The sequence below is a fragment of the Harpia harpyja genome, chromosome 8 (genome assembly GCF_026419915.1).
Source record: "Harpia harpyja isolate bHarHar1 chromosome 8, bHarHar1 primary haplotype, whole genome shotgun sequence".
Lineage (NCBI taxonomy): Eukaryota > Metazoa > Chordata > Aves > Accipitriformes > Accipitridae > Harpia > Harpia harpyja.
Genome location: NC_068947.1, coordinates 1,942,898 through 1,958,631, shown reverse-complemented (window position 1 = coordinate 1,958,631; position 15,734 = coordinate 1,942,898). Strand labels below are relative to the sequence as shown.

Here is a 15,734-nt window from a genome sequence, read left to right as displayed (position 1 = left end):
CTTAGCGGAGCTCCCCTGCCCGTTAGGCCCCGGCAGTGCCTGCGGTGCTGCGGGTGGGAGTCCTGTGGAGAGGCCGTACCCCTGTGGAGAGGCCGTACCCCGAAAGTGGTCAGGAAAACGTGTGGGAGAATAACAGTCAGTTTGCGGTGGTGGGATTAAAGCAGACTGCGGAAGCGCTTCGGGGGTGAGGGAGGAATAGGGTTCCCCTTAACGACGGATATTCTTCCAGAAGCGCAACGCTGACTCCATGGCGCAACAAAATGGTTTCACGAGGCTTGTTGTAAAAGTGACTTTCAGGCAAGCGCTCTGTGGGCCATTGTGTTTTGTTCCCAGTCCACTGTCACACTAATTCTCTGATTGTGTGCCTCACTTGATCTCTCTCACTGCTGTTGGGCGTGCTTTTTGCTGTTACTAGAAGTGGGACGTGCCGTGGGGTCACTAATCTTAAGAGTTGATTTCTCAGGGCCTTTCTTAGTTTAAAAACTTTCACTCAGGGCTTGAACACTAAAAGCAAACAAGTACAAGATTTGGCAAAGGTTAATGGAATTTATTTGCCTACACAAACTTCCCCTTCCCTCTTTCCCCTTTCCCCTTCCCCTGCCCTTCCCCCTTATTTCTAAAGATTTTTTAGGAATCAAGACAGCAGCAGTGGGAGAGCCCTCTGCAGTTTGAGGCTTTCAAAGGTCCACCTTTTCCTCTGTGCTCCAGACAAACTTTTCTTGGTCCTGGTTGGTGAGAAATTACTCAGAAGGGCATCTTTCTCCTGAAAATGCTTATTCCAACCATGCTTCAGCTCTTGATGCGTTAGTCTGTGGGTTCGTGGACCATTCTGTGGAAGAGCTGGGACTGCTGTTAAGAGAAGGGTTCATAAAACCAACCATAGCCTGTCTTTTCCACACAGAAAGCTTTGTAGAAGTTGTGTTATTAAAAAGAGGTGTACTGGTGTCTGTCCTTTGAATCCAAAAATACATCAAGCCCTCCTTCTGCTGGAATTTAAGTGTTTTTAATGCTGTTTTTCAGTCACATTTTTAGGTTTTTCAGCTCGCTCTTTGTTCTATACGTGCTGCTTCATCCTGTCCTTCCCAAAATGGATGCTGCGAGCTTTCCTTATGCTACCAGCAGGAAGAACATCTCAGCTCTGATCTCCTTGGCTCTTTTCAGCTCCCTTGCTTTTCACTGATAACATGGCGTTGCTGAGGGGGAATAAGGGGCTATACCCCGGGAGATGGTTAGATCAGCAAGCAAGTAAGGGGAGACAGCCCTGGCCAATCTCTCATCGCTGGCCATTGTGGGGGCAGAGGGGGAAGTGAGAACTGGCATTAGCATGCCTGCTTTCACTTGTTCTCTCTTTGGTGAATGTCTTTCATCTCAAGTCAGGGATGGTTTTCCTCCAAGTGTAGATTTTCCATCATCCTTAAACCCCTGCCCTTTGGTGGGAGCTGTTCATGTTAACTGATGCCTTATGAGAACTTTGGAAAGAATTTCATTCCAACATAAAAGCTGAAGAATTACGGGAAGGGTATCTAGCCCTGCATGCAATCAAAGTGGAGTTTGTGCACCGACATAGACAACTTTGGGGTGTCCCCAGCATCTCAAAGCAATTATAAAGAGTCCCAGAATAATCAGATCTGATTGTGACTTTTCTGCAGTGGTTCCCAATCTAGCAAGTGCAATTGTAAATCATTGAGAAATGGTGCAGATGTGGTTAATTCTACACCTTATCGGTTGAAAACTCAAGTTGTTCCGTAGACCAACATGCATTTAATATAAATATACAAAACTTATTCTAGTGGTGGTCTTTGGAAGCAATGGAGGGGAATTGTATTCAAACAGTTAAGAACACAAGCACTTCTACTAGTGGCATAGCGTCACTGAAATCAAGCGTAGTAAAATGGGCATGTTTAAATGATCCAGCCGGTAAACAGCTTTTGTTACATTATTGTATTTTTCTCTAAGTTCATTCAGCATACCGCATAAAGTACAGACCTGAATTTTATTGAGTTGGCATAGAAATTGGCAGTGCAAATAAAAAAGAATGCAACTAAAATACACAGTCTGTGTTTTATTGCTAGAAAGTTTATCACAAGAAAACAAACAAAAATGAGAATTTTCTAGAATGCAGAAGATGATAGATATTCTGGGTGAACTGCCAGCCCCGCTGTTTTTACTTGCTTAACTTCAGTGCGCAATTTGCCCCTGGCAGAAAGGCAAAGTTAATCCTTGTTCCCATGGAATGAGACTGTTGCAGACTGTGAAGTGTTACAGGGAGAGATTGCATTTTGCATTTTGAAAATTAAGGTGTTCAGGATTAAAGATCTCCACTTCAAAATGGTTCAGGAGGTAGTACAGATACTGATACACTTTACCACTGCTTGTTTTTCCTTACAGCCACATATTAAGCTAAAACAGTGACTGAAGGAAAATGCCATGCAGTAATCAGGTTAGCGCACAGTATCCATACGTTGTTACAAAGCAGCGTAACTATCAGAGTTTTAGAAGTCACAGAGTTTTAGAAGCTGAGGTGTGCATTAGTGGGATGGCATGGGTGGACCTCAAAAGGGCAAGTACCAAAGAATGCTAGAAAACAGTCATCAGGCAAGAGTATCTAAGCTCACGCAAAACTTTAGACAGAAAAAAAATAATCTCATAAGCATAATAATACCGATTAAATGTAATTTGGCAAGTAAATACCAAACAGAATGTGTTAATAATACATTAATTAAGATCTTATCAAATTCAGTTAGCAGCTTAATGTCATAGGCATCTTTTTCTAGGCATAGTAAATATATTTATCTTAAAATTAATTATCAACACATCTAATAATTAATGTCTCTTCAACTTTGATCTATAATTGAAGTAGATACGTGATTATTCAGATACCACCATAGAAGACACATTGCAAAATAAAAGTAAAACCAGTCTTAACAATACTTTCAAAAGCTCTGATGTTAGAGGGATTTGCAGGGCTTCAGAGAAATTGTACCTGATCACAGTTCATTGCAGGCTCAGACCTAAAATCAGCTAAAAGATGGGGATTTGGGCATGGAGAGGTGGTAAATTTTGCCAGTTTAAAGACCATACAATCAGAACATGACTTGGTTGGGTAAGTGTTTGAGCCTTGAGGAGAGCAAATGGGTTTCTAGATAAGTTCTGAGTAGTATTCGCCACTGGATTGTTGGGCATTGAGATGAGCTAAACAGAGGAAAGGAAGGCTGGAATAAAACATGATTCTGCAAACGTTTATGTGCCAGCGTAACTTCAAGGGGTGCCTCCATGGAGTAGGTGAATGTTTGCAGAATGAGCACCCAAGTCTAGCTGAGGATTTAAAGTACAGACAAGGATGCATGAAAGAAGAAATAGATGGGTAAAGATGAAATAGATGGTCCATTAAGCACTTACACAGGTTAGGAGATTGCTTCTGGAGGGAATAGAAAGATCAGAGTAAAGAAGAAATCTGAGACACAAGAGGAGAGATTCAGAGACTGGCACACTACAGAGATGTGTATAGCATTGGTTGTAAATGTTTGAAGGACAACCGTGTCTTCATTTACCTTACTAATATTATTATGTAAAACTCTCAGTATATGGGAGAAATCCAGGTAATGGGAATTATGGCGACATGTAATATGTGTGATCTTTTAAACTGAAACCCAAACAAGAAAAGAAAAAAACCTTTCATCCTTGCTGTGCCTAGAAAAGAAAAGAGCAGAATGTTACACAATTTTCTTGATAGTTTTTTTTGTGTTCCAATTACAGTACTAAACAGTCTTGCTTTATTTAAATAGAAATGAGGTCAAAATATTCTGTTAAGGTTCAGGATTTGTTTGCAGTATTTAACCTGGTTACCAAAAATACATGCAGGAAAGGTGGGATTTTGACTCTTAAAACAAATGAAATTTGTTCTTAAGTCACTGTTCATGGGAACCATGTAAGTAAAGGAGAAGCACAAGCGTTCATAGAAACATGCCTTTACTTGGTTCATCTGCTACAAGGAGTAGTTTACATGCTTTTTCACCATTTGTTAATTGCTAGTGCTGATCTATAGCAAAACAAATGACAGGTTTTTCTTAATTGCTATCAGTTTGCAGCATTTACCCATCCGTCGTAATTCTGTTAGGCACATCGTGACTGGAATTACATCTAAAAGAAGCTCCTCCAAAGCTGTTGCACTCCAAGGGGAAATGAGTGTCAGACTCTAAAGAAAAACAAAGGAAAAGGAGAAACTTGAGAGAGGTGGCTCGCATATTATTCTAGAATACAGTTCTGTAAGAATTTTAGTTTGGGGCTTCAGCTACTCATTTTAGCTGATAGTCTTGCTTGCTCACCTGTCAGGCTTTGCATCCTCTGCAATCGTTTGGAAGTTGTATGTGACAGAAAGCATGGAATATCTACTGTTGAGTAGCTATTCAGCATTAGCTCCTATGTTGGGATCCCTTTACAGCTTCAAAAGTCTGTCCTTGAAAATGGGTTTACCTAAGCTGCAGGGAAAAAAGGGCTCAGTCAGTGAAGGAAGAGAGCACACAAGTGAAGCTAATGCCAAACAGTTATGGTTTGGTATTTTTTTTTCTTTAAATTACCCGTGAAGTCCCTATGTACATGATCCCCTATTCTACTGCAGAATGGAAAACAAATATAGAATAATTTTGGTCCAATTGTTTCATGTTTACTGTAACCTGAAGTAAATGCACAGGATAGCATTAGACCTATCAAGTTGCAACCCCAAAACTTGTAGGGCAGCCTTGAACACTAGAGGAAGGAGTGCGCTTAGCTTGAGTAAGTCAAAGTGAGATAACGCTTTGGAGAAGACGAAGTAGTTTGTAGTTCATTTAACAGACTGTTAAAGCCTGTAGCATTTCTATTCACCTATGCCTATATGGTATTTAGCTGTTCTGAATAATAGGAATGTCTTGCACAGGATGAACTGATGAGGATATCGCCATAACTGTCCGCGTGGACTGTACAGATGGTTGAAGTAGCTCCTGAATTGCTTCAGCATACAGCACAGCACCCGGTTAAACCAGCACTGATTTTGTTCTGCCTCAAGGACCAGGCTGTGAGGAGCTGCTTCATGATCACATAGCCCTCCACGCACTGGCTAAACTGTAATCTTGACTGGTGTCCCAGTACTACAAATCCCCTCTGGTCCTTGTCAGCCAGGGCACCTGTGAGCTATCCATGACAAAACAGCGGTTTTGCCTTACGTAGGTCAGTTTATGTCAGGAACCTGAGCTAAGAACATTTCCTTTCTTCCTAATAAAAATAAATAACCAGTTTGAGAGTTGGCTGCAATAAAGCTGTGAACATCTTCATGGATACTCTAGTCAGAGTACAAAGATCATGGCCTAGCACCTCACCGATAGTTGGTGGGCAGAGGGGACACAGAGCAGGTTGCAGTTCTCGAAAGTCAGTTCCAGGACAGATGATTTTCACGCACCACTTTTCGCTCCAGATCTTGAGAACTGAACTATACTTCAAAGGGCTACCCCCTGTGTTGCACAGCCTGATGTGACTGAATGAAGCAGCTTAATATTTACAGTTTCTTTTTTCGGGTTTGTTATTATCCTTGGATAGAAGATATTGCCAGCCCACAACCCTACTTCATATGGGTGTAAAGTAAGATGTGAAGATTTTAAAAACTACTTTGTGTAATTTCCTAAGAGAAACTGTTTATACTATTTTTAATACTTGAGATTTGATATTGATATAGAAATCAGGAGCTGGAGGACTTTACTGGTCTTTCTGTGCCAACACTGATTTCTTTTGGCAATTTCTCTCTGAACAGGTACAATATTTATATGGCAGGAGACCACAGATGATTGAAGAATGTTCCCGTAGCAGTTCTGATTCAATAAAAGTAAGGTTTGATGTAGATCATGTTTGACTACTTGATAGATAGGTATGACTAGTAGATTTATTCATATCTTCACCATGGAAAGCATTCATTCTTAATTGTCTTATTTTTCAGAACATTGGAGGTAGAAGAAGCTAAGGATTTTTTTCCTTATGACCCATGGGAACTAAGGTTAAGTGTCCTGATATTGATTCAAACTTTAAAAATCTTCACACCCACAGTTTATCAGTCTTCATCTTTTATCTTCTGTTCAGCAGATACAAACCAAATCACGTATAATTCAGCAGGTTGGTGCAGTTGTCCTTGAATTTGGTCATTTTTTATCTAAAGGCATTCATTTCTTTATAATGTTCATGACATTCTGCTTCCTCCAGCCCGTTGCCTCATCTCCCTTCTTCTGGGTGCATCTTTCTACCAGGCAGCTTTTTCGTGTCTCAACCATGTCTTTATTCCTGTTAATATGCCATTTAGATGAGGAATCATCAGAAATTAGTCTTTGTTCTCTTTGTTAGACTTCAGATGATTGCTCTCGCAGCGGAAACATGGCTGTGTGTGAGCTGATTACCTGCACAGCTGCATTTTTTTTTTTTTCATGCTTTATTACAAGAGATAAGCACGTTGCTTTGTGTGGTGCTGAGTCCCCAAGTCCTCTGGTATATCTGTACCTAGTTCTCGTACATCTTTGGGTCAGTTGCGTACAATGGCAAAATTCCTTACTGTGCATGAGGTGAGGTCTTAATCTGACCACTGGAGACAAGAGCTAATAGTGTTCAGCAGCTGTAATCAACTGATGGGGATGGCCTTCATCAAAAGAAGTCTGTTATAGGATTGAAAAAGATAATAGATGCCTATTCAAATTATCCTGATTTGTGAAAACGATGAGCAGTCTTTCTGTTCAAAATTTCACCAATGATTCAGTCAGTTCCTATTTTGTCAAACTTGTTTGCCCAGAACAATATCTGATGGTGCAATGTCATGTTTTTTGTTTCTTTTCCAAATGGTGCTGAATCATTATAGCAGACAGGATGTTTACAAAATCAGCATGTCATTTAAAATTCATATTGCCTTCAAAATCTGCCAGTACCCTTGCTCTTTCTTATGGTATCAGCTTTGCCAGGTATAGTGGCTAAAATTTCCCAGGAGAAAAGTGGAAACAAATTTGTTGCTTGCACGTCATCATCACATTTCAGTTACTCAAAACATTTTGGTAAGTAAGAATTTTATAGAATGCAAAGCGACAGAGAATATGGCTTTTGGGTAATTCAGTGGTCAAATCTACGATATTCTAGCGTTTGTGTGGGTTATATTCATAATGCAGTTTTTAGAACTTAATACAAATTTTTAGATGATGCTAACAATGCTATTAAAAGATGCTGGAACTCTGAAATTTAGAACAAGGTCACTGGCAGCCTCTAGTGAGACCATCTTCTTAATACAAGGCTAATTATTTCTTGATGGAACAGCCTGTGATAATAATCATCATGCTTTTATATGGAAAAGAAAGAGAGCATGCAGGAGTTGAATTAATATTTAGCAGCTCAGAAATGTCACAGAAACAGCTGTGTGTCAGCTAATTTAGATATGTTTGTTGACTTCTTGTCCACTAGATAATAGCAAACATTTTTGCATGCTGTTTTATGTCATTCATTATTTAAATAGCCTGATGTTATTCTTGTTGACATAGCTGTACAAGTAGAAACTCAAGAGAAAGCGCTTGATTTTTTCTTGATATTAAGAAATATATGGATTGGGGGAAACTGAGAGAAACAATCAAACAGTAGATGATACTTTCTCAAACAGCTTTTCTTTCGACAAAGCAGCTGAGGTCTGATATTCATTCTGCAATCTAGGATTCAAAATTTTTTTCCATTTAAAGCAAGAGTAAGAATGGGCTCTGATGCCTCGTAATTGCTAGTTCCTCTGTATTTTAAATTTTTGTAGTTCTGTCTAACCTCATATGACTGGGTGCTATTGCTAAGTCTCTGTCTTTCATCAAGCCTATGTGCCAAATCATTGTTACATGCAGTAGATACGTCTTTAGTAATGGAAAAGAGCCTAAAAGCACAAATAAAAACTGTGTGAGTTAGAAAATGGATGGTGGGGTTTTTTTTGTCCAGGATCCTCTACGTTAGTCCTCTGAGAAATCTGTCTGATAGCAGGTTTGCTCTTTTAAATCTTAGTCAATAACTTAGGTGTGTTGAATGAAGAGAATAGTTGCACTAGTTGCACTGCAACTTTAGTTTTCGTATTCTTCTCCAGACAATTCGAATGGAGGTAGTGATAGGAATTAATTAACCAAGTACTTAATATCTTGGGCCCACTATTCTTACCTGGTAATAAGCTGTGATTTGTAGAGCTAAAATTAAGGTAGGGAAGCAAAGATTTGTATTGCCAAAGATCCATAATATGTTGCTACTACTTGGTAATTTGAAGCAGAACTCCAGGAATGTATTTTTTAACTTTTTACTTTAAAGAAGTCTTATTTCAAGTGAGCTGAGGTTGCTACTGCTCCTTTGTTGACTTGCATTCTCAATTGTATCATATTGTTTGCATTACACTAAAACATTTTGGACTATAATAGAAAAAATATTTTTCTTTTGGGAGCCTCAGGGAAGTTATAACTGTGCTCATGGGGTTTCTCAAAAAGCAAAACATTTAAGTAAGCATATTAAGTAGTGACAGCTTAAAGAAACAATTCTGACATTATACAGTGAAATATCTCAGTCAAGAAGTAAGATACATATATGTTTCTATTAACCATCAACTTCGCTTTCAAAACTAATAAGCTGTTCCAGGAAGCATGTTAATTAGACAAGCTTCTAGGAATGCAACAAAAGTGTATTTTGAACTATATTGGGATTTTCATACTTCAAATAAATACATTGTTACTATGTCTTTTGGATCTCTGCACATGAGATGTAATAATTTTATGCAGTGTGTGTCTATGTACCTGGCCCTAACTTGCCAGGCATCGAATCCATCATCTGAAATGCACATATGCCTCATTATTTACTTACTAAGTCATCTGCTGCACATATTCACCAGATGAATCTGCAAGTCATGGGGCTGTGCATCCCAGTGGTTATTCAAAGGTAATGGTACTCTGCAAAGTAATGGTGAAAGTGTCTATTTTTCCCTTTAAAATCCACTCAGATCTACATTTTATCCTCACAGTTTAATACAGTTTATGTGTGATAGTTTATGGGTGTTAGGTATGTGACTGAGGTAGATTCTTTTCTTGTTTACACATCACTATTAAGTTACTTGTCACTGCTATGAAAATTTGTTGAAGGAAACAGTGTTGAGCTGGCATTTCTTAGGCGTATTTGCAAGATGTTGGGATTATAAAATGTAAGCGATGGCCTACCTTTGCTAAAGTAATGACACATGGAAGAAGAACTCTGTATTCCAGAACTGGTTTGTAAAATAACTATTGTAATATAAACTGAAATAAATTCATGCAGAAGGCCACGTTTTACAAAAATATATTGCCTCTTTCATCGCCTTCTAATACTTTTGTTGTAAATATGAACCTTCGCAAGGAGGTATGTAGAGTCACTTATCTGACTCTAGCTTTGCTTTAACGTGGTCTCGGCCGCCTGGAAGGCAGGACCGGAGACCGTAACAGCAAACGCCTCCGTTCTAGGCAAAAGATAGGTCTGTGAGCCCTCTCGTGAACGCTGCCGTGTTTTAAGTGCAACACTCGTCTCATAGCTCAAAATATTTGACAACAGCCGTGCTCAGCCTTTCTGAGGAATAGCCCGGGGGTTCTCCTTGGAACAAGCTGATTGCTGTACGTGTCTCCGTCAGTCGTGACCTAACACAAATGCACGTGCTTGGTGCGTGCCTAGTTGTGTGTCCATCTTGTCGGGGCTGCTTGGGGAGCAAGTCATCAGCTTCATCAGCTGCTTCCAGATGACAGCGCTTTTGGGAAAGAGGGCAGCAGAGAATGAGTCACAGGCTTAACGGAGCGGTCTGCGTGGTCATCTTCCTCTTCGAGATGCGCGAGTATCTCGAGTTCTTCGTAATTACGGCTCCGTAATTATTTCCTTCTCCGGCATGGCGGTAGGGAGCTGCCCCAAATGCCGCAGGAGGAGTTGCGCGCCGTATGTTTGCGAAAAGCCCGGAATGCCGGGCGTTTGCGAAAAGCCTGGAATGACAGGGAGAGGGAGGGGAGGAAAAGGACCCAAAGGTGTGTTCCTTCAACACCTCCTGCTCGACACTTGAGCCCTGGCTTTATGATGGTCAAGTGTCACAGGGGACCAAGTTACAGGGTGAATCGAACTCTATATTTAGGAAGAACAACTGGAAGCTATGACAGGAATTCTCTTCTACACTTCGCTTCTCAGCCGAGTCCCACTCCAGCCTGGAGCAGCTCTCAGTGCCATCCGGGCTGAAAGCATCGGAGCTATTTCAGACACATTAAAAGGATCACAGTCAATACCTCAGCTGGTAGAAGAAGATACCTCTTTCAGCATCGAAAGGAGGTGCACATACTCACTTGACGGTTTGGAGCTTTTCTTATATAAGTAAATAAGTAAGCTGATCTTGAAGGGGTCAGTTAAAAACTTGAGAGACCCTTATGAAAACTCTTTAATAACTGCTGCGAGGTGACTGAGATAGTTGTGGGTTTCTGCTTATTTTAATGTCTCGTGCAGCGTATCAGCGTATTCAGAGCAGATTGTTATAGTTATTGCTTCATAGTCTGCGGGGATCTTTAAAGACTTAAAACAGAAAGTCACTTAAATCCTGGTGACTCGTAAGAAGCGTTAACTGTGTGTTAGTTCGAATACTGTAGTACATAGGTACATGCTTACTGTTTTCTATATGTTTCTTATGGCTAGTGAAATATTACACAGGGGTTTTGATGGTGAGAGAGGTGTTCTTTCACTGTAAGCTTAACAGGTAACTGTAGCGGAGACAACTGCATTACAGAAAATACGATTGCATTTGCCTAGAGCATGTAGTAAGTTTTTGTGTAACAGGCTGGAAGCTGCAAAGTAGGGGTTTCTCTTCTTTCTTTGTACTAGCTGGGTCTCACAGTAGTGTAGTTCCTGTCAAAGCCTTTTAATAAGATAATACACTGCAGTTCTGTGTCCAAAATACCCGTTGTGCTTGATGCCGTGAGCGCGGTTGGGGGAAAGGACGGCTTCCAGCTGGGGCGGGGGGAGGGCTCTTTCTGTCGTCTGTGTGCTACTGTACGTCTCTTGTGCGGATTACAAAAGATGGCATTATGATATCTCATCGTATTTAAAGCAAATTGAATAAGTCAGCTTATTATCTTGCTGCAGCCCCGTCAGAAATTATTTTTAGCAGAGGGACAGAAGATAGGTCCTTTGTTTTACAAAGTTTCTTTTCAAAACACTGTTTTATTTCACCATAGTAGTCCTGTATTTCGCGAGTAATACTTTTCATGAGTACTTTCACTGCGAAGCAAGGGAATTTTCAGGGGAAGTCTGGCGTAAAACAGCTCCAAACTGAACTGACATTGCTGTTGCTTTCTAAGTTTGGCTCAGCATGCAGCCCATAAAAGGTAAAAGGTAAGGTGCGGGGAGGCCAAAAAAGACACCGGGGAATACAGGCTGCGTGCATCTGCGTTCCTCTGGCTGCATACATGTGAAATCCTGCCATGGAAATGCGGGTGAAGAGCGATTTTTTCAAGTTTGCAGAGCTGATTGGAATGCCAGAAATAATTTAATACAATCAGCGCAGCACTCTTGACTCTCTCGCTGAGATGCGTGGCAAAAGAACAAAGGAATTTATAAAAATTAACTAATCACTTCAGTAATAAATGCATCTGTAATCTAAGGTTTATCTTGCTGTGGCTGATGGTCAGTATTGCTCTGGAGGGAAACTCAGGGAAGGGAGGGAATGGCAGAGAGCCAGAGAAGATTGTCTATTTTTACTCAGTAGCGTGCTGTTGTCCTGATTTCTCTGGCGGTAATGAGGACAACATGAACGGGTAGGAAAATCACCTCCTCCAAAAGCAGTCCTACACAATTGTATCATGCATCCGTCTTTAGGAACCGGTGTCTGATTGCAGTCGTTTTGAACGCAGACTTCTTGTGAACCCGGAGCACCTCGCTGAGGAGCACTGTTGCTGTGCTTGTTTTAAAGTTGAGATTCAATGTAAATCCTTGCCTGTTTAGCTCTAGGTGGCCCGAGAAATGTGTATTGGTGTTTTTGCAATGCACAGGCACCCAAGATGGAGAAGTACATCTTAGCATGAATTTCTTTGAGACAGTGTTTAGAAAGTAGATCCACGGTGGTTTAAAATGTTTTATGTTAATTCCCTGTGCTTTTGTTTCCATTTTTCATTCTGATTAGAAAGAGGAGAAAATGATAAGAAAAATTAATTAAACTTTTCCGTATTATGGGTCCCATCTTTCCAATAAACTGGGCGATTGTTTTGTATTTATGTTTGGAATACAACCACTGGTTAACAGCACAGTTATTTCTATGCATAGTAAAGATTTTCAAAAAGGGAAGAGAGGGAGTGCAGTAAATCCTTTTGGCTTTTTGAAATCTGTGCAAATTTTGCCATGAACTTCAGTGGGCAAGATTTCATCCCCAAAAGTGACTTCTAAAGTTTTTAAAACTACCTCTGATTTTAAGATTAGACATGTAAATGTAAAACAACAATATAAAACTCACTGGAGGCACGCTGTTTTTATTTTGCACAGCGGGATTTTTTTCTGATTTATTAATTTAGTTGAGGCAATTTAAACCTGAAGCAACCTATGAAGATGACGTCCTCCGACTTAACGCTGTGTTGGTTTGGACAGCACTCTTCACAGCTGAGCATGCGGTCAGAGGGAGACCTCTAATGGCAGGTCATTTTTACTTTAAGTTCTGCTCAGCATTATACACAGATTTAAAGCCGATGTGAGGATATGCAAGAGCAAGTCTTCCATGCAGCTCCAGCGATACAATTTCAGGCTGATATTCCAGGCTGAAACCAACCTACAACTCATCTATTCTTTTCTTTGGTACCGCCTCCACGTGGCAGTTATACTCTTTGGAGTACCGGAGGCTTGGACCCACTTGTGATTGCTCAGTATATTTCTACTATTCTCTCCTATGTCATTTATTACTTTTCTCAATATTTTCCTTCCCGTCTCGGGTTAAATATAGTAGCAAAAATATGCTGTAGTTTGGTTGTGATCAATGAGTTCTCTGCTGAACTCATTTCTCACCTTTTAGTATTACTCTTATTTTGTATTATAATGGTTAAATGACCAGACTCTGATGAAGGTCTAGTCCAGTTAAAATCTTCTCAGTGAAAGAATAAAAGGCTGAGATGATGTTTCAATTAATCTGATAATAAAATTTCTTGCTTTTTTTTTTTTTAACCTTTGTAGAATCTTTTGACTTGGGTGTATTTCCCTTTGTTACTGTATATTGATACTGTGTCAGTCCATATTTCTCCACCTGCATAAAATTATATGGAAAACTCTTCTTTTTAGTCTTACTGCTAAAGAAAACTGATGAATCTATACGTTCTACAGCTTCGAAGAGAGGCTACTTTGTGCCCTAGCAATTGTCAAAAAGAACGTTAGAGTTTGACCATCTTGATCATTTTCAGTCTATAGGCATTAAAGATTTGCAAGGATTTGTGATTCAGAAGATGCTTTTGTCTGCATTTATCAATGTTTTATGGCAAGTTATGCTTTATTTGAAAGAAGGTTTAAACTGAGAATTTTAATAAATCCCGCATACATACTGTGACAGAGATAATCATACATTGTTTATCCTCAAATGCTTCCCTTAATTCTTACTCATTATACAATGCCGTTAAGGTTTGAGAGATTCCTTATCTCTACTCATTATTGTTTTTAATGTGAAAGAGATAGCTCCATTTGTGGCTATGAAAGATTAATTGGAGGAGCTCAGGTGTTCTGTCTGCTTATGATACTCAGAAGGAATAACTAAGCAACTCTGAAACTGAGATGGAAACAGGAGCTGGGCAGATGAAATGGATGCCTGTCAAGAGGCAGCGCGGGTTAAGTTCTAGCTTATCTCCCTTAGCTATCAGAATGTCAGAGCCTGTAACACTTTCCCATTTTGCTTGCAGGGATAAGCCTCTGTCTTAAAAATGTCAAAACAGCCAGCGTCACATGTCAAAGCCATTCAGGTAAGAGACAGTATTTATGTTTCTAATATAATAAAATAATAAATCTCAACCTCCACTGCTTGGCAAACTGCATTTTGCTCATATAAAACACCACAGAAGTGCTAACTGGGGTTTATTCTTTTAGAGTGAAAAGCTTGGTAGATATGAAAGCACTGAAAAAGTTTGACCTGAAGAGCATCTTATGATCTGAGCTGATAAAAAACTGGATCAGATGATAGGTTGGTTGATTGCTTGCTTGCATGGTCTTTCCAGTGTTAGGTTATGTCTGTTGGTGGATCAGCTAAGCAAAACACGGTGATAGATCTGCATAACTGATCAGCATTATGAGTAGAACTAATTCTTGCAACTGTTAGATTTTCCACAGAGTTAATATAATGTTGGAAGAATTCCAGGCTAAAAAGATGGCATAAGTATTGAAGATTTTCATGTCTGCACTCCTTTAGGAAAAAAACCCCACAACTTCCAGTATTTGTTTAAGCAGCATTTTATTTAAAAGCCAAAGTAAAATGAGAGGGATGTTGATGTTTTCATTTAAAAAATTCTTGTATGTCACATACCTCCTCAAATGGCATATGTTCATAAGGATGAAGTTAGTTGTTACACACTTGTAAAAGAAACAGCTGGACAATTATCCCAACATCCTCATGAAGCAGCATCATGAAGAATGTATTTAGCTCATGCTATCATTGATTCTTGTCAAAAGGCCAAAATACCTCCCGCACTGCAGAATTTTGCAGAATTTTACAGATTTTCTATGTATTTTGTAAAATGCACTTGCAATGAAATTTTACCACGAGTTCAGGTTCCCTTGAAATTACGTAAGAAACACAAAATGGAATTTCTAAAGTCTGATCTGTCTTCTGTTTCCTCAAGATAATACTAACTCAATGGATTGGAGTATCAAGAAGATTAATTACCCAGTGGCTAGACAGCATACTAAAGTTGCAAGGCACTGTAAAAATGCTAATTCACTTTATCATCATCAACCCTACTGGAACAGGCATACAAACTACTGTACTCTAATTCAGTTGAAACTAGCAGAAGTTTGCCATTGATTTCACTCAGTTCAAATTTTCATCCCTCTTTTACAGTGACTATGGGAATGTTTGTATGATTAATGAAAAAATGATAATGATAAATGATAATTTATAACCTAAAAGAATTTACATTTTACATTTAAACTCCATAGGCACATACAAACATTTTTAAGGAATGACGTTGGTCTACTTTTTGCCTTAAAGTAAAGAAGTAGTTATAGCCTCCTTTTTATTTTGATGACTTTCCAACTTGTAAATGTAAAAAAATGGTTCTGGTTTGTCCATTTTAAAACTGCAATAAGTTTAATATTTTAAGAAACTTTAATTTTTGCAAAGGTAATTTGAATCATGAGAGATATTACAGCACAAACTTTAAAAAAAATCTATTAAACATTGTGTCAAAGGTTGCTCCAGCAGGGAGACTTGCACTTGAATTGATGCCTACTACACTCTGAGCACTCTAAGAACCATGACTCAAAACGTCACATTACTTTTATACATTGTGATTCATATATTATGATCCTTTGCTCTTATGGGCTATTACAGTAGGACCGACATCCCCTGGAGAATATACATCATGCTGCAGCGATAGAGATGTAATGACACTATACTAACTGAAGTATTTCATGATACTTCATGGCAGAAGTGGCTTCTTTCTGACCATACAAGATGTACGCTAAAATTTTCACTTGCCAACAGCCACTAAATACAG

The 15,734-nt window shown here is 39.3% G+C and overlaps 1 protein-coding gene across 5 annotated transcripts in view; it reads left to right on the top strand.

Annotated features, from left to right (window-relative positions):
• The first annotated feature begins 10,157 nt into the window (after positions 1-10,157).
• SMPX (small muscle protein X-linked) overlaps positions 10,158-15,734 on the top strand; it is a 41,403-nt gene continuing 35,826 nt past the window's right edge. The window contains exons 1-2 of one of the 5 annotated variants that reach the window (XM_052793918.1): positions 10,158-10,338; positions 13,926-13,985. In XM_052793918.1, the coding sequence (XP_052649878.1) occupies positions 13,947-13,985 (39 nt within the window). In that variant the 5' untranslated portion in view covers positions 10,158-10,338; positions 13,926-13,946. Of the gene's footprint in view, positions 10,389-13,925; positions 13,986-15,734 lie in introns of all 5 variants that reach the window. The other 4 variants (XM_052793917.1, XM_052793920.1, XM_052793921.1 and 1 more) reach the window with 4 other exon arrangements.